The sequence below is a fragment of the Podarcis muralis genome, chromosome 3, assembly GCF_964188315.1.
Source record: "Podarcis muralis chromosome 3, rPodMur119.hap1.1, whole genome shotgun sequence".
In the NCBI taxonomy this organism is placed as follows: Eukaryota; Metazoa; Chordata; class Lepidosauria; order Squamata; family Lacertidae; genus Podarcis; species Podarcis muralis.
In genome coordinates, this window is record NC_135657.1 from 4,921,213 (window position 1) to 4,940,904 (window position 19,692).

At 43.8% G+C, this 19,692-nt stretch overlaps 1 protein-coding gene across 3 annotated transcripts in view; it reads left to right on the forward strand.

Annotated features, from left to right (window-relative positions):
• Window positions 1–274: 274 nt before the first annotated feature.
• MSRA (methionine sulfoxide reductase A) overlaps window positions 275–19,692 on the forward strand; it is a 197,712-nt gene continuing 178,294 nt past the window's right edge. The window contains exon 1 of one of the 3 annotated variants that reach the window (XM_028725205.2): window positions 275–521. In XM_028725205.2, coding sequence (XP_028581038.2) covers window positions 365–521 — 157 coding nt within the window. In that variant the 5' untranslated portion in view covers window positions 275–364. The remainder of the gene's footprint in view (window positions 522–19,692) is intronic. The other 2 variants (XM_028725204.2, XM_028725202.2) reach the window with 2 other exon arrangements.

Genomic DNA, 19,692 nt, shown 5'->3' on the forward strand with positions numbered 1-19,692 from the left:
CATAAATTAATATCGAATTAACATTAAACAACAAGCATTATTATTGATAATTAATTTTATGACCATCAATTGCATTGACCACCGCGGGGAGGTTTGCAACGTAATTTGATCCATTGCCCGACCTCCGCCCCCCCCATAGGCGTTAAAAAACACCCCCAATATTATGCAAGGCAAGTTCCCGCCCGCGCGTGCGCAACTGCACCTTTCCTCTCCGGGGGCACGTGACTCCCCATCGCTCGCGCCCAGCCGCTGACCACGTGCCCTCCCACCCCCCCCACCCCGAGCCTCGCGACAGGGGTTCCGTCCCGGCGCATGCGCGCGCCACCTGACGGCCGCCGCCTCTCCGTCCCTTTTGCCCCAGTTTATGGGGTGGGTGGGGGGAGGGGCGATGATTTCCGTCGGCCTCCGCAGACTCTTCCTCGCTTTCGCAGCCATGGGAGAAGCCGCCTCTTCTGCCCTCAAGGCAGCCGGGGAACGAGAGGTCCTGCCCGGCCGGAGCCGGAGCCTTGTGCGCCTCCTGGGTAAGTGAGCGGGGAGAGAGAGAGAGAGAGAGAGAGAGAGAGAGATGAGACTAAAAAGCGGCCTCCTGAGGGGAGCCGGGCGCCTCGAGTCAGAGCGAAGGACTAGGCCGCGCATGCGCCTCGAGTGAGAGAGAGAGAGCGCAGCTCGTGAGGGAGACGTTATTCTCAAGACTGTGGCGCATGCGCGAGCTCTCCCCGGCTGCGCTCGGCGCCTGCGCCCTAAGGTGGTGGGGCGGGGACCTCGCGCGGTGGTGTTCGGAGGGAGCATGCGCGGCTCTTGGCCCGCCTCTCTCCGAGGGAGAAGCCAAGCGCCAGTGCGCATGCTCCGCAATCTTAGGCGGTGCGTAGGTTGCATTAGGTTGGCTGTTTCTAAGGAGCAGCAGAGGCGGCTGTTTCGCAACTGGAGCAATGGTTTTCACGTGGAGTTGGAAGGGACCCCGGGGGTCATCTAGTCCAACCCGCTTGCAATGCAGGGATCTGTTTTCCCCACGTGGGGCTCGAACCCACGACCCTGAGACTGAGAGTCTCCTGCTCTAGTGATTGAGCTATCCCCAGGCTTTGCACCAATAAAGGGCATTCCATCTCACTCACAGCCTGCATAAGGCGGTTTTTCAATTATACTTCCTTGCACACCTCTGGCTTTGGAAAGTTAAGGGTTGCAACTGACCGTTGGGGAAAAATATTTATACATACCCTGCTTTTTTCACTGAAGAACTCAAGGTGGCTTACAGCTAAAATACATCTAAAATGCATCTAAAAACTGTATGTTACCATAATGCCATAATACATAAAATAAACATGTCGTTGCAGTAAAATATCTGCTTTCCTCCCCCTTTATTTGCAAAAAGAAGACGAGCTCTTATGAAAAGTACCTAAAAAAACACATTGCATAAAATGTTCTCTTGGAGTTGGGAAGGCAGCGGAGGGGTGGCCCAGGTTTGCAGAAGGGTGTTACGTTGTTTGGGGTCATTGAAACATGAAGGGAGCTCTTCAAAATGAGTGAATGGGTGGTAAAATGGCATATGCGGTTCTTTGCAAATAAGTGTAAAGTGATACATGCCAGGGTGAAGGAACCCGTCGACCACAGCAAACGATGGCAAGTTCTTAAAGAAATTGGAGTCCTTGATCACCTCATCTGTCTCCTGAGAAATCTCTTATGTGGGACAAGAAGCTACAGTTAGAACTGGATATGGAACAACTGATTGGTTCTAAATTGGGAAAGGAGTACGACAAGGCTGTATATTGTCTCCCTGCTTATTTAACCTATATGCAAAATTCATCATGCGAAAGGCTGGGCTGGATGAATCCCTAGCCGGAATTAAGATTGCCGGAAGAAATATCAACAACCTCAGATATGCAGATGACACAACCTTGATGACAGAAAGTGAGGAGGAATTAAAGAACCTTTTATTGAGGGTGAAAGAGGAGAGCGCAAAATATGGTCTGAAGCTCAACATCAAAAAACGGAGATCATGGCCACTGGTCCCATCATGGACTGCAAGAAGATCAAACCTCTCCATTCTGAAGGAAATCAGCCCTGAGTGCTCACTGGAAGGACAGATCGTGAAGCTGAGGCTCCAAGACTTTGGCCACCTCATGAGAAGAGAAGACTCCCTGGAAAAGACCCTGATGTTGGGAAAGATGGAGGGCACAAGGAGAAGGGGACGACAGAGGATGAGATGGTTGGATAGTGTTCTCGAAGTTACCAGCATGAGTTTGACCAAACTGCAGGAGGCAGTGGAAGACAGAAGTGCCTGGCGTGCTCTGGTCCATGGGGTCATGGCTAAAGAACTGCATTGCAAACTGCAAAGACATGTAAATTTCAAAAGCTATCTGTGTTTCAGTTCACATATTGGCTCCAGAAGGGTAAGAATAGCTCTGCTGGATCCAGTCAGGGACCCACCTGGTGGAAGACAGGAGTGCCTGGTGTGCTCTGGTCCATGGGGTAACGAAGAGTCGGACAACAACAAGTAAAGTTCTGGCCGCCTCACCTCAAAAAGGATATTGTATAGTTGAAAAAGGTTCAGAAAAGGACCACCCAAATGATCAAGTGGATGGAGCGACTCTGCTATGCGGAAAGGTTGCAGCGTGTGCGACTTTTTAGTTTAGAGAAAAGGTGAGCAAAGGTGAGGTAAAAGTACAGGACCCCTGGATGGTTAAGTCCAGTTGAATTTGGCTATGGGTGCAGTGCTTATATCTGCTTACAGACCGAAGGAGCTGGCGTTTGTCTCCAGACAGCTTTCTGGGTCATGTGGCCAGCATAACTAAACCACTTCTGGAGCATGGAACACCATGACAAGTGTCAGAGCGCACAGAAACACCGTTTGCTTTCATGCCGCAGCGGTACCTATTTATTTACTTGCACTGGTATGGTTTCGAACTGCTAGGTTGGCAGGAGCAGGGACCGAGCAACGGGAGCTCACCCTGTCACGGGGATTTGAACTGCCGACTTTATAATCGGCAAGCCCAAGCGGTTTGGTGGTTTAGACCACAGTGCTACCTGCATCCCCTCAGGAAAGGCGAGTATGAGATAGCATGATAGAAGTTTATAGAAGTGTTCCCTCCCCCTATTTTTTAAAAAGGAAAAGGAAAAAAAGAACTGTGCCTGTACCCTACAATGTATTCTCCACTGAAATTTATAGCAACAACAACCAGAATCAGGGATGTGTTAGTTTTGTGTGTGTTTATACTTCAGGTGAAATGATGCAGGGATAAAGCAACTGATAGGTGGAAATTCTTCATGTGACTTCTGGAAAAGAAGCAATATGTCAAAAGCGTGCAAATAATCTTTGGTAGATGAACGGTATCCAATATGTATGCATTTCAGATGACCTGACCGGCTGTCAGAGAAACACAGCTCCTGGGAGTCCTCAAAGCCCAACACTGTCTTATCACCTCCTAAGTACCACACACAATATTCATTAGCCAACACTTTCACCTGAAAGCCGCCCCCCCCCCAATCCCTGGAGTTCTTCAAAAGCTGCTTAACATTCCTCTCACACTGCGGTGTGCATGGGCCTGAAGCTTTATTGTGCAAAGCTGGATCCCCACCCCGGAAGGATTCAGATGGGCTTGTAAGCCGAAGTATCTCACCAGAAGGGTCCCCCCTGGCAATAAAAGTCAGGTTGCTGGGGAACAGCATCACTTGAGGGGTGGACACGTTTACCCAACTGGCAATCCCTTGATTGCAAAGAAGGCGTAAAAGAGACGTATTCAGCAGATTGCATATTCATGAACCTGACCACAAGAAAATGGAGAAGATCTTTATTCGGAGAATGATGCTGGTGTGTTGCTCTGAGAATTTATTCCAGATTATGGAACAAAATAACTTGACGCGAGGGCGTTCTTCAGTGCCTGGCTGTCAAGGCTTGGGAAGGCCCTCGAATAAAATACAGCAACTGATCGGTTCTTCAAATAGTATCTGGGATTAGAGGAAGATGGAGGATTGCATTTAGAAGAGGGAGTTTTGGAAGGGTTAGGAAAACTGCACCTTCCGGAATTCCCTCTTCTGTGGGCCAATTAAAGATACAGAAGACCTGGCCCTAGCCTCTTCTGCTTCTGGACACTTTATCAAAACATCATGGGGTCTATGGAGCAGAGATTAATAATTTTGAAATCTTTCCTGCACTCTGTGTCAAGATTTTTTTTACAGAGTATTACTTCATTTTTCTCACAACTTCCCTGTGAGGCAGATTAAGCTGAGAAATTGTGGTTTATCAAAGTGTTCTGCTTCATTGCTGAGCAAGGAAGCCTATGCAGCAACACTGGTGTAAATTCCCTTACTGCTGAAAATCTGGTCCTGTCCTGGGGACGAAGGTGCAGTCCTATAGCTTCTGTAGTTTATTAACAGTGGCAGCAAGACCAGCCTTTCAGAAACCTGTGGAAAATGTTTATCCATGAATAAAATGGTTATGTACGCCAAAGAGGGAGAATCTCTTAAAAGGATCTGTTATCTCCAATTTCCCAAAGGTTGTGTTTACATTTTTTAAAGGACAGCGTTTCATGTACTGCAATTGAGGGATGAATTCCTGATACGGCTTAACAAACCATACTAAAAGCTTTTCTGAGGTTATCAATAACAAAATAGCTGTGCCAGAGATAACATTATAATATGCCTTGTCCACAGCGGTTACTGGGTTTGCTTCCTTCTTTTTATTCAGATTCTCCCTCGAGAGTCTCCGCTTCTCCCGTACCCCAGGGATGAAGAAACTCTGTTCACTTGCGGTTATCAGTATGGACCTGATGTCTGCTGCTGTGAATAGAAAGTGCTGCCACTTCACAGACCTGAGTCACTCCTTTGGTATGCAGAGCTGCTAATGAATAATAATAAAAGATACTTATATTAACTGAGCCTAGTACTGTGGATCAACCAGCTCTGGCTATTTAGGCAGCTCATTTCCAGGCTCATTTCTCTTTTTCCGGCTTTGAAAGTGATATTTCCTCTTTGCGGTTGATCTGCTCTGTTCCTCCTCCTCTGCGGTTTCCCATGCTATGGTATCAGAAGTTTCCCAAGGGCTGAGGTGGCTTGACTTCGTCAAAACAAAAACAAGCTCAACTCACCTGCGAGTTGTGCAAGGTCTGCAGCTAGTTTCCACACAAATGAAGAACATTGACTAAGTTTGTGCTGATAGGTAGCCAAATGTACATTGTCCCAGTGACCCCCTAAGCATCTTTACTTGGTGAAAGTCCCGCTGAATTCAAGGGGACTAGTACCCTGCCGTGTGCGCATGTACGGTTTCGACATTTCAAAGTCTGCTAATAATTTCTAAGCCTGCTGAGGTTGAGCAGATTTTAAAATTAGCCGTCAGAAGCTTTACCACCACTTCAGGCTGAAATGTAAATTCTTACCTACCCTTCAGGCATAAAGTTTTGCAGTCTTTAATGGTTTTTGCCTTCAGTGCATGTTTTGGAATACAAACATTTGGAATACATACAAGCGTTAATGCTGCAGGAGGCTAACAACAAACCCTGGTTTTTAATACCTGCTTTTATTGGGCAAGGTCTATAGCTCAGTTGTAGAGTATCTCCTTTGCAGCATCACCAGCTAGGAGTGTAAAAGACTCCCTATCTGAAACCCTGGAGAGCCATTGTCAAATCAGTGTACACTACTGAACTAGGCGTACTGCTAGTCTGACTTGGTATAACACAGCTTCCTGTGTCCCTATAGGTAAGACAGTGGGGCTGTGATTAAAAGGTAAAGGGACCCCTGACCATTAGGTCGAGTCGTGGCCGACTCTGGGGTTGCAGCGCTCATCTCGCTTTATTGGCCGAGGGAGCTGGCGTACAGCTTCTGGGTCATGTGGCCAGCATTACTAAGCCTCTTCTGGCAAACCAGAGCAGCGCATGGAAACGCCGTTTACCTTCCCGCCGGAGCAGTACCTATTTATCTACTTGCACTTTGACATGCTTTCGAACTGCTAGGTTGGCAGGAGCAGGGACCGAGCAATGGGAGCTCACCCCGTCGCAGGGATTTGAACCGCCGACCTTCTGATCAGCAAGTCCTAGGCTCTGTGGTTTAACCCACAGCGCCACCCGCATCCCTGGGGCTGTGATTAAAGAGCCTTAAACCCTATTCTGTATTTTCAAAGGCTAGCATATATGACAAACGGAAGTAGGTCTTCAATACAAATCTGCAGTTTCAAGTATCTCTCTTTCCTTGCTACATCTGTAGAGGTGTGGACATTTGGAATGCAGTCCTAAGGTCTGGAGGGCGACAGTACGAGGACGGGCCTTTTCTGTGTTGGTTCTCCGCTGGTGGAACACTCTCCCCAGGGACGTTTGCCTGGCGCCTTTGTTACATATACATTTATCCCAGACCTATGGCTAATTCGGAGCATCTCCACTGCCATCATTCAGCCTGAACACTGAGGTCCAGCTTCGAGGGTCTTCTGCTGGTTCCCTCACTGCAAGAAGTGAAGTTACAGGGAACCAGGCAGAGGGCCTTCTCGGTAGTGTGGAGCCCTCCCTGTGGAACGCCCAACCATCAGATGTCAAGGAGATAAATAACTATACAACTTTTAGAAGACACCTGAAGGCAGTCCTGTATTGGGAAGTTTTTAACATTTTATTATGTTTTAATATGAGAGCCAGTGTGGTGTAGTGGTTAAGAGTGGTAGTCTCGTAATCTGGTGAACCGGGTTCGTGTCTCCGCTCCTCCTCATGCAGCTGCTGGGTGACCTTGGGCCAGTCCCACTTCTCTGAAGTCTCCTAGCCCCACTCACCTCACAGAGTGTTTGTTGTGGGGGAGGAAGGGAAAGGAGAATGTTAGCCGCTTTGAGACTCCTTAAAGGGAGTGAAAGGCGGGATATCAAATCCAAACTCTTCTTAATATGTGTTGGAAGATGCCCAGAGTGGCCGGGACAACCCATTCAGATAGGTGGGGTATTCTTCTTCTTCTGAAGGGTGGTATAGAAATACAGTAAATCAGTCAAACAAACAAACAAACAAACAAACAAACAGCCACCGCAGCCACCAATAACACACCAAATAAACGCTGGCAATCTCCGCATCGTGGCAGCAACCAAAACCACGTCCCCCTAGTGCACTATCCGTATATAAAACGAGACCCAATTTTTAACATAATATTTCAGTAAAAAAACACCCTCGTCTTATACACAGAAAAGTACGGTACATACAATTAGCCACATACAAGTCAATACCTGATTATCTGTACTGAGAGAAGGAGAGAAGAAGATGACCCTGCTAATGCGTCTTGTCTTTTTGGTGGCCTCTGACGCCATCAGCCACAGTGTCCTTCTCATCTACCCTTGTGTGGTGGGAATTGGAGTTATGCATTTTAGTAGCATGGCTTCTTCTCCCCTTGGGAATTGTCCTTTGTGCTTCCCCGGGGTTAAATATTGTCTCTCAGAGCCTAGGACTTGCCAATCAGAAGGTCGCGGTTCGAATCCCCACGACGGGGTGAGCTCCCGTTGCTCGATCCCTGCTCCTGCCAAACTAGCGGTTTGAAAGCATGTCAAAGTGCAAGTAGATAAATAGATACCACTTCAGTGGGAAGGTAAACGGCGTTTCCGTGCGCTGCTCTGGTTTGCCAGAAGCGGCTTAGTCATGCTGGCCACATGACCTGGAAGCTGTACGCCGGCTCCCTCAGCCAATAAAGCGAGATGAGCGTCGCAACCCCAGAGTCGGTTACGACTGGACCTAATGGTCAGGGGTCCCTTTACCTTTACCTAACTTAATGTCTGTTCCAGGAAAACTGGTGGGTGGTATTGCTGAAGATAAAATAACCAAGCATATAGAAGGACAAGCTTCGCTGAAGCACAGCCAGCATGGCTTCTGTAAGGGCGGTGACACGACATGACAGTGGCCAAACAGATGCCTGTGGGAAACCTTCAAGCAGGATTCAAGCACAAGAGCAACTCTCCCCTTCTGCAGTTTCCAGCAACTGGCATTCAGAAGCATGAGGCAGGGCATAGCCATGATGGTTAGTGGGCATTGATAGCCCTCTCCTCCATGAATGGAGGCAGGGCATAGCCATGATGGTTAGTGGGCATGGATAGCTCTCTCCTTCGTGAATGGAGGCAGGGCATAGCCATGATGGTTAGTGGGCATTGATAGCCCTCTCCTCCGTGAATGGAGGCAGGGCATAGCCATGATGGTTAGTGGGCATTGATAGTCCTCTCCTTCGTGAATGGAGGCAGGGCATAGCCATGATGGTTAGTGGGCATTGATAGCCCTTTCCTCCGTGAATGGAGGCAGGGCATAGCCATGATGATTAGTGGGCATTGATAGCCCTCTCCTCCATGAATGGAGGCAGGGCATAGCCATGATGGTTAGTGGACACTGATATCCCTCTCCTCCGTGAATGGAGGCAGGGCATAGCCATGATGGTTAGTGGGCATTGATAGCCCTCTCCTCCGTGAATGGAGGCAGGGCATAGCCATGATGGTTAGTGGGCATGGATAGCCCTCTCCTTCATGAATGGAGGCAGGGCATAGCCATGATGATTAGTGGGCACTGATAGCCCTCTCCTCCGTGAATGGAGGCAGGGCATAGCCATGATGGTTAGTGGACACTGATAGCCCTCTCCTCCGTGAATGGAGGCAGGGCATAGCCATGATGGTTAGTGGGCATTGATAGCCCTCTCCTCCGTGAATGGAGGCAGGGCATAGCCATGATGGTTAGTGGGCATTGATAGCCCTCTCCTCCATGAATTTGTCAAATCCCCTTTTAAAGCTATCCAAGTTAGTGGCCATCACTGCCTTCTGTAGGAGTGTGTTTTAACTGTAACATCGGTTTTAACTGTGGTTTGGGGTGGATAATAATTAGGTGTGCCTGATACTGATTTTATTGTAAAAGAAGAAGAACAAATGTTTGCAAATGGACAGCAAGATCCCTTTAAGAGTTCCTTTTTAATGCCAGCATAGTGTCACCAGGCATTTGTAGGAGAGGGAAGCACTTTTTATGAACTGGTCCCAATTCAATGCCTTTTGTATCTTACGGAAGGGACGCGGGTGGCACTGTGGGTTAAACCACAGAGCCTAGGTCTTGCCGATCAGAAGGTTGGCGGTTCGAATCCCTGCGACGGAGTGAGCTCCCATTGCTCGGTCCCTGCTCCTGCCCACCTAGCAGTTCAAAAGCACATCAAAGTGCAAGTAGATAAAGAGGTACTGCTCCGGCGGGAAGGTAAACGGCGTTTCCGTGCGCTGCTCTTATTTGCCAGAAGCGGCTTAGTCATGCTGGCCACATGACCCGGAAGCTGTACGGCAGCTCCCTCAGCCAATAAAATGAGATGAGCGCCGCAACCCCAGAGTCGGTCACGACTGGACCTAATGGTCAGGGGCCCCTTTACCTTTTACCTTTACTGTATCTTACGGTCTGACCACCCATTGCCTGTGGTTCCACCTGACAAGATATCTGACAAGATGAGACACAAGGAGGGGAGGCAAAATTAACATATCTTGTATTTTCTCTGAGAACAAATTGATTATAATTTCAGTTTCAGCCATGATTTAGGTCTGTTTCCATAGTGGAGCTTTCCCCATTATCACCAGTCAGCCTGATATTAATACAGTATTCCATGCTTCTTAATGTTATGGGTAGAACCTCCTTCGAAAGAAGCTTGGCATCTTTATGTATTGCCTCCAGACGTTTATAGAGAACACATTTCTTATCGCCGAATGGTGCGCATTGCATCCAGTTCTCCAGGACTACTGAGTAAAATGTTTTTGTTACCATTGTGCACAGTGTACTAAACCATGAAGGCTGTAAGGCGATTTGGCAGGATGAAGCGATGCTGGTGCCAGGATTTGGTTTCTAACCAACAATTTTGGCTAAGAATATATACAAAAGCAAATATATGAAAGCAAATATATGTATATGTATACATATACATCTATACACACACATACACACGTTTATATGTGTATACGTGTGTGTGTGTGTGTGTGTGTGTGTATATATATATATATATATATATATACGTTTATTAATTGACTTGCAAAGGGCATCTATTGGAAACAAGGACTTCCAACAGCCTGGCACAGGCTGGAGCTCTGCCAAGACTGCTTGGGAAGGTTGCCATGCTGCAAGCAAGCAAGCAAGCTGAAGAAAGGGGGAAAAAGGCAAGACTTGGCACTGTTCAATCAAATCGGCTTCTTTTGTCTGCTTTCTCGGCTTGAGCTTCAGGAAAGAAAACCATCTTGGGATACAGAAAAAAACTCAGAAGTTTTCGGTGTTCAAACTTAGAAGATTATTAAAAGTCGCTTGGGCTTTTTTGTTTTTTGTTTTGTTTTAAAGCGGCGGTATATTAAAATTCGTCCATCACTGGTTTGGGAAATAGCAGCCTTTCTTAAAGAAGCCACCACAGTGTTTTGTCTTTATACATATAGGATAATACGGTATTTGAATTTTGTATGTATAGTAAGGTTGGAAGATGGGGATGAGTGGGCGGGGGCGGGGGGAAGATTCTAAGTTTTTTTAAAATGGCATACATTTGCAGAATAAAAGTTCTCATTGACTTTATGCTTTTAGGATCAAGCTAGACGGTTGTTTTTATTCAAAAAAACTGGTTTGAGGGTATAAGCTTTCCTTTCTTTCACCTTTATAATACATTGCAAATGATAACTTTTAAAAGGGATCCCCTCTGATATATGTTCCTATATCCGCTGTGAAATGAAATAGTTTAAATATTGATGTAAAATAGTGTTTTGCGTTTTCTTAAAGCAACAGCATTTGTTTTCAGCAATTCCTCCTTTACCTAGCACGTTTCCCTTCAATTGGTGACAACAGGGAAAACCCACGATGTTCAGCTTGAAGGCACCAGTCTTTGCTTGAAGACATGCAGCTAGAAAGATGGCAATTTGTTTTAGTGCCTGGAAACAGTTTTGGGCATACAGTATAACTTTCAAAAGACGCTTGTGAAATTAGCAAATTGTATACTTCAGGAGCAAATTGTAGTGGATTCTGTAAAATGGTTTGATGGTGGCAGGAAATGAAATATGGGCTGATCACTCAGGATGAGGAAAGTTGGTTCTGTTCTGTTGATTGAGATAACTGGTAGAAAAAGCCCCACAATTTATTTGCTTGAGTTTGAATTTATTGGGTTAAGTAGTTTAACAATGACTGAAGATCAGATTCAGTGTGATTTTAGTTATGCAGTTAGATACAAAGTAATTTTCTCTTAAAACAGTCTTTAACTTTATGACACAGGAGAGGAATAGTTTATTCCTAATTTTGAACCAACAAATACACAAGTATCTTGTCAACTAGGCCTTGAATTACTCCATTTCTTTCCTTCATTACTGGTTCAGAGAGTTATGATAGGCTAGTGTGGGTCATTTTCACTTAGCATAAATAGTTGATGAACTTTTTTTGAAATATGAGATTGTTCAGTTGTGCCACTAGCTGTTAGAATAACAAGTTTCATCACATATTTTTTTACAAAACAAGCCCGCGACTGTGTTTAAAAATCTTTATGTAGATCCTGAATGTACATAGAAAATTGTTACGTTTGTGATGCCAAGCACAGTTATGAAGAAATTAATTCCCTTGAAATTCAAAGAACTTTATGAATAGCAAGTTTAGGACTGGAATTTTAAAGAGCCAAAAATAGTTGGAGTTTTTAGTGTATCTAGAATAGAAGTTGATATATTTTTAATAACAAAGTTCTTGCCTAGCTGAACAGATTCCAGAGTCATTACAGTAAAGCAAATGCTGTCACTGAACTTCTTTTTGTGTCTTATTACAGTGTTTGTTGTAATGTCTTGCTTGGAAAGATACATAGGACTGCCTTTGTAAGATCCCATTTAATTTTTTGGAAATGAAAGGTCTGCATGTAGCTTATTTTATTTTCTAACATTCATGCTAATACTCATGTAGATTTGATTGCATTTTGTAAGGTTGGAGTTACCATTATTATTAATGCACTTTTTCTGTGTTTATCTTTTGTATAATTCTTCATAACATAACACAGCATGAGCAGTATTCAGCCAAAGGTATGCACTTTAAAATCGGTTTGATTTGAAAGAGAGATATTTAAACACATTGAATTGTTCCATTGGATTGAATGGGATTGAATGTCCAATCCGGTGCATGATTCCATGAAAGTTAGATCCACTGTATCCAATGGGATTTACTCCATACTAGGTGTGCTTAGGATTCTGCAGTGGTATGCCCAGTTATATAGGAATAAACTATTGAACTCAGGGGAACACAGCGGATGTGTAGGATTACACAATTAAGCAGGATTACTTTAGTGGATTGTGCCCTTTGGTCTTGAAAAGCTATTCTAATTTTTGCTTGCAATTCCTAAACAAATATATGGGAAAGTATGCAGAATTTTAAAGGAGGATATATCAAGTAACCTGCTTTAAATATACTTTGACGTATTCATGCAAGATGCATTAGTATTCTACTTAACTTTTTCAAAAGTTTTTTTAAAAAACTTTTTAGCCAAATGATTGCCAAGGAATTATTCTGAATCCCCAAACTGAGATGTCGCAAGTGCGCATTGTCTGTGTGTTAAGGACCCAAAATTCCAAACTTTCGGAATGAAATTCTCTCCAAAAGTGCAGTGAGCCAGCTGGAAAAATAACTGATTTTTGAAATGTTCTTTAAAATAGATTCAGATCATGTAATATAGGGGAGTATTCAAAAATACAAACTGCCAATTTATTCTGAAATGCTATATTTCTTTAGAGGTGCTAATTTGAATGCAATCCAGTCACAGTAGCTCCTGCACAACCTTCATTGAAATTGTTAGGATTCACAATGGAGTATTAAAATATTACAACGCTCTGGCTCAATCTCCATTGATTTGATGGGGTTTGCATAGGAGTAGTTCCTGGGGATTGCACTTTTTGCTGCAGCATGTACGACATGTGTTAATTTTTTTTAAAGAAAATGCCATTGCCAGCAATGTGTTAATAATGTATTAGGCCTTAGGTAGACAAAATGTTTAGCTACAGTTTGTTTCCTTTAGCACAGTTAGTTAAATGATCATCTGAGCAATCTAGTCTTGAATAAACTAAGCAATAATGGTTGTCTGTAAGAATATCGGGATGTGAAACCCTGGTTAAGGCTGTTTCCTCAGTTCTCCAGTTGCTCTGCTTTCAAGGTGGCAGACATGTCTTAGCCCAGGCATAGGCAAACTCAGCCTTCTAGATGTTTTGGGACTACAATTCCCATCATCCCTGACCACTAGGGATCATGGGAGTTGTAGTCCCAAAACATCTGGAGGGCTGAGTTTGCCTATGCCTGTCTTAGCCAGACTCCCTAAACATTTGTTTGTTTCAGTGCTTATTCGTATCTCGCTTTCCTTCCAAGAGGAAGCACAACATGGTTAACATCATCAAACAACAATGCATAAAACAATATGCAAAGACAATCAAACACCATGAAAAGTTAAGTATAGGACCTCAGGTGTTGCTGTGATTTGTTGGCAATTCATAGCAACAACAATAAGAGAGGAAGAAAGAGGGGGATCAGTTGTACACCTTCCCCATCCAGAACAGGATGAAAAGCATTTCTTCAAAATTGGGAGTGCAGGTAAAACCTTTAGGAAGAACTTCCTACCCATGAGAGCAGTTCAGCAGTTAGAGCTATATGTCTGGTTCCTCATTCTGAAATAAAACTTTTGATGAAGGAATAAAGTAGCTTCCCCCCACCCTGGAAATAAATAAACAAACCCAAGTGGGCACAATTATGTATATGTTTGGGAACCAGGTGATATCATAAACTTGAGTCTGAACTGTCATTGAACGTCCTGTGTATAGCAAATGGAGAGTGAGTAAGATGACTGGGTTTGCAAAGCAAGGTATTATTATTATTATTATTATTATTATTATTATTATTTCACCCATCTGGGTTACCCAAGCCATGCTGAGTGGTTTCCAACAAATGAAAACACAGTAAAACATCAAATTAAAAAAAAAATCCCTATACAGGTCAACCTTCAGATGTCTTCTAAAAGTCAGAAAATTGTTTATCTCCTTGACATCTGATGAGAGGGCATTCCACAGGCTGGGCATGACTACTGAGAAGGCCCTCTTCCTGGTTCCCTATAACTTCACATCTTGCAATGAGGGAACTGCCAGAAGGCCCTTATAAAGGTCAGCTTTGTGGGATGTATCAAGGAATACAGAAGAACAGAAAGAGCCCTTTGTATATCAAGCATTATAGTAAATGTCTGGGCCACATTCCACGGAGGAACCACTGTGTACTTGGCCTGTGGGGAGCACCTTCTTTCTGTCTAGGTCAAGGGTAGCTAACTTGTGGTCCTCCAGATATTGTCGGACTTCAACTCCCATCAGCCCCAGGCAATGTGGGTAATGGTGAAGAATGAAGGGAGTTTATTTATTTTGCTTAATTTGCTTAATAAAATTTACATACCGCTTGATTGAAAAAAACAACATGCCTTAAAGTGGTTTACAAAGAGATAAAACAATAAAATCAAGAAAATGTTTTCAACAGTACTTTAAAACCTACAAAAGTTAGAATACTAAAACATATTAAAAAGACCTCAACTTTCTAAGCATCTGTGTAGGTTTTTCTAAACAAGAATGCTTTTAGCAGGCGTCGAAGAGTACAGTGAAGGCTCCTGCTTGATCTCAATAGGCAGGGAGTTCCAATACATCGGTGGCACCACACTAAACAATCAAGTTCTTACAAATGCAGAACGGGTATTATGTGGTACCTGTAATAGTGCCAGTTCTGCCGATCGAAGCGGTTGAGTGGGCACATGTGGAGTAAGCAGATTTTGTAGCTAAACTTGGAACTAAGTTGTTAAGGACTTTATATGCTAATAGTAACACCTTGAACTTGGCCCAGTAGCAGATTGGCAAGCAGTGCACATCTCTGAGCACAGGTGTGACACGCTGACGAGGTATCTTAAGTAGACATCAAGTAGATGGTTGATTTAGGAAAGCTGGAAATTCAGGCAGAATTTCAGTACCTTGGACAGAGCACTGGAGCTCTAAAGGCAGAGTCCATCAGCGCTCTTAGTAGCTGTGCGCAGGAGTTCTACATACAATGCTGCCCAGTCCAGCTTCCTTTTGAGGGGTCTGCCTACATTTAAAGCAGCATTGCTCTTGCCTTGTACACATACTGGCTATACTGTTAAGCCTGTTGTTGCCTTGAGATTGTGGTGAGGCAGGATGCTGAGGGCTTTGGGGCAAGAGGCATCTCTCAAAGGGTGCCAGAGATTAGGTGGTCACAAGATTTGAGGATGGACGATGTGAGTCTGAAGATTCTTTCTCTTCTTCAGTGGAAGAACCCATGGAAATGTGCTGTTCAGCGACTTATTTTCTGCAATAGGAATTTTCCTCCAAAGAGGAGATCTACAAGTCTGTATCTGGTTCTTGAGCCTGATGCTAAGTGTTCCCTCCAAATAATGTTTGCCTGGAAGGAAGTCTCATTAGATTTAATGGAATTTATTTCCACAAAAGTGACGGGCTTAGTTTTCATTTTACCTGGAAAGTGACAAAAAAACAACAACACCCCTGTGTCTCCTTCCCTGCATCAGCACTGTCTTATTCTCTGCTGCTGGTTATGTTTTTAGCATTTACTGGTGATATTATTTTGACAAGGCTTGTAGCAGAAAGGTAATCATCAGTGTGCTGTGCTGTTTTATGAGGTAATAATCCAGTTCCTTTATTTGAATAAACTGCCTGGCCTTTGGGCTCCTAGTCTTCACTTGAAAAAACTAGATTGGATTATTGCTTTGTACAAGAGAGACGTGTTCTTGTTTTGATTTATGATAAGCCTTTGCCAATTACTGATCGCTTGCCCTGCTCCTGATTTTCAAAGCATTTATATTTTGGCAAACCTGTAGTCAAATATTGATATTGGAAAAGTCTCTTGACGGTGATCCTATCATTCTATTCTTATGATAATTCTCATTATAATTTGAAAGTTTGCTGCTAGTGACCTGGCCAATTCTTGAAATGTGAAGCAATCCTAAGCGCTTGAAAGGGAGTGTGTTTGGAATCAACACAACTTGCTTCAAAGTAAATAGGAATGCAAAATTAAAACTGACTGCCTCAGAAGGACTTGACCTTTATGTTCAAGTGTTAGGAAATAATGGGGGAACCACTTGATGACTTCGAAGCAGTGGACAAGAGTGGGAGATTAAATGCTGTTCAGTTTTCTACCAGTGTTGTACTCCCAGGGGAATTTTGTTGTCTAAGAACAAAAAATGAGTGCAAATCAAAAGGCTTTCCATTTATGATCTTCAGTTTTTTTTAATAAAACATTTCAAAAATTTAACCCCCCCTTCTCATGAGTGTCACAAGGCAGCTAACAACAACATTTTTTGAAATAAAATAACAGCAATCATCTGTAAAAACAACTAGCGACAGCAGATTAACAAAACAAATAAATAAAAAATTAGTTTGAACTGATTGGGGTATTAGTTGAGCTGTTTGAGGTCAGCAGCAGAAAATTTTCCAGTGCTTTGGGGGGGGGGGGAATCTGTTTTGTAAGTTCATTTGAAACAATGAATTGATTCCAATTGCAAATATTCATTCATTAATGAATCATTTCTTATGAATTAGCTTGTTGGATACCTAATGGGAGGGAGTTCCAGAGTGTAGGTGGCACCACACTAAAGGCCTGATACTGACACCTTGCAGAAGGGCCTTCTGATATGATGGCATCTGCTGGTTCCCTCTACTGCAGAGCATAGTGATTGGTTCGGTATGTAGGGCGAGAGAGGATCCTTCAGGTATCCTGGTACCAAGCTATTTAGGGCTCTGTACACCAATAATATCACCATGAACCTAGCCCAGTAGCTAATCGGCAGCTGGTGCAGTTCTTTCAACAGTAGCATAATGTTGTTGTTGTTGTTTAGTCGTTTAGTCATGTCCGACTCTTCGTGACCCCATGGAACAAAGCATGCCAGGCACTTCTGTCTTCCACTGCCTCCCGCATGCTGGTAACTTCGAGAACACTATCCAACCATCTCGTCCTCTGTCGTCCCCTTCTCCTTGTGCCCTCCATCTTTCCCAACATCAGGGTCTTTTCCAGGGAGTCTTCTCTTCTCATGAGGTGGCCAAAGTATTGGAGCCTCAGCTTCACGATCTGTCCTTCCCGTGAGCACTCAGGGCTGATTTCCTTAAGAATGGAGAAGTTTGATCTTCTTGCAGTCCACGGGACTCTCAAGAGTCTCCTCCAGAACCATAATTCAAAAGCATCAATTCTTTGGCGATCAGCCTTCTTTATGGTCGAGCTTTCACTTCCATATATCACTACTGGGAAAACCATAGCTTTTACTATACGGACCTTTGTTGGCAAGGTGATGTCTATACTTTTTAAGATGCTGTCTAGGTTTGTCATTGCTTTTCTCCCAAGAGCAAAATAGGATGATGTTATTCTGCCCCAGTCAGCATTTTTTATTATTATCTAAAGAGTATTTATTTTATTCTTCACCCTGACTGCCTCCAAGAAATAACATTGGGGGAAACCCCAAAGAGGGGTACATACAGCGACTTTGGTAAAGCAGAATTGAACGATCCCAGGAGCGAGGAACAATCCAAGCAAAGACAATTAAACTAAAAGACCTGAGGAAGGCATATCCTTTCTTCTTTGAGTTTTAAACTGAGAAAGTCCCTTGGAATTCTAACAGATTTGGTCTCAGGTACAGGCTAACAAGAATGAACAGGAGGACTACAATACAAAACTTTCACTACAGAACGCTGTACACACCTGTTGTCAAAACCCCCTTAACCACTGTGTGTCTATTTGCTTGCTTGCTGAGCTTGTCTGCGGAGAAAGACATAGGTCTTTTCCTTTATCCAGTCTTTATTGTATGGCTGGTATGTCTGAGTATCAGCACGATAAACAAGGCTGCTGAGGTCAGCCAAGTTATCAATGAAATCAAATAACTGGCTAATATCATATGTAGTTGAAGGGCTGTTAGGATTGTGTTATGTACTGAGTTGAATAGGATCCAAAAGGCAGCAGTCTGATTGGTCCTAGAACAATAGGATTCAACAACAGGGTCCAGAATGCAGCAGTCTGATTGGTCCACAGGAGCCACCCAATCCAGCTCCAGGTGGAAGTGAATCCGCAACCTGATTGGCCTACAGGTGAATCCCGGAATTAGCCAATCACGTGGGACTCATTGTGTAAATAATGTATATAAAGCAGACATTCTGGGGGAACTTCCATTCTCCTCACCACTATGAGCTGAATAAAGAGCATGAAATCCACTCTCGACTCCAAGTATATTTCAGATTCATTCTCTTCAGACGCTCTTCACACATTTTACAGACTCCTTCCATGCATTCATTCACAGATCAGCATAAGTCCTGCCTTCTGGTTGTTTGGTAGGTTGAACAAGCAAGATTGTGTGAGCGTTTGAGCTGCCACATTCTGTATTAGCTCTGCTTCAGGCTGCAAAACGTATTGGACTGTTGCTGGAAGAGGCATTCTCTTCTGTGCAAGGATAGGAGGGGACGCCTCTCTCTTTTAAGGCGATGTTTGCTGTGACATATGCACATATTGGGACGCGGGTGGCGCTGCGGGTAAAACCTCAGTGCCAAGGCTTGCCGAACGTATGGTCAGGGGTTCGAATCCCCGCGGCGGGGTGAGCTCCCGTCTTTCGGTCCCAGCTCCTGCCCACCTAGCAGTTCGAAAGCACTCTTAAGTGCAAGTAGATAAATAGGTACCGCTTTATAGCGGGAAGGTAAACGGCGTTTCCGTGTGCTGCGCTGGTGCTGGCTCGCCAGAGCAGCTTCGTCACGCTGGCCACGTGACCCGGAAGTGTCTCCAGACAGCGCTGGCTCCCGGCCTCTTAAGTGAGATGAGCGCACAACCCTAGAGTCGGACACGACTGGCCCGTACGGGCAGGGGTACCTTTACCTTTACCTATATGCACATATCATTCAAAAATGAAAGCTTCCTTTTGAAAACAACCTTTTAATATTATAGGTAAATGATAGGAGATCACAGTTCAGTTCTATATTTACATGAAAAATACTTCCCAGTATATTCAGGGGGGCTTTATCTCAGGAAAGTGTGCATGAGCTGCAATGTTAATCAATTAATGAACTGATTTATAAACTAAACACATTTTATTAATCAGTTCAGATTTCTTTAATCATTTGGCAGTTCTGTTCATAATTTACAATAAGCCATTGCAATAGAATGGAAATCTAAAGTAAATAAAGCATTTGTTTCCCCATTTTTTAAAGCTGCATTCTTCAACATGGACCCAAATTGGGGTGCATTTTATTTTTTTATATACAGTATATAGGCAAAAGTGATTTTGCTAGAATATATGATTCTAATAAATAGGCTCCAGCTGCCCCTGTGTGCAACCCTACATCTTGTTTTGTAGCTGCCCCAGTGAACTGCAGTCATAGCCTTTGAAGAACTGGGATTGCCTGTGGGAATGGAAGAAATATTTTTTTCAGAAGAAAATTAAATGATTAATTAATGCAATATAGTGTCTCTTACCAAAGGCTTTTCAGGGGCTTGTTTAGCTCAATTAATGAGGAAGAATTCCAACAGCAGGTTCTTAGTGTAGCTTTTTGAAGACTATAAACGTTTTATAGCTGCTGCAGGGGAAATGATCTTAGAGCTGTTCTGCTAAAACTGCCCACTGAAGTTACATCCAGAAAGGAGAGATTTGATAGCTTTTACTGGGTTCTTTTTTAAAAAAAGCAAGCAGAGTTCCTTGAGGATAGGATGGGCATTTGGAATAAAAGTTAAA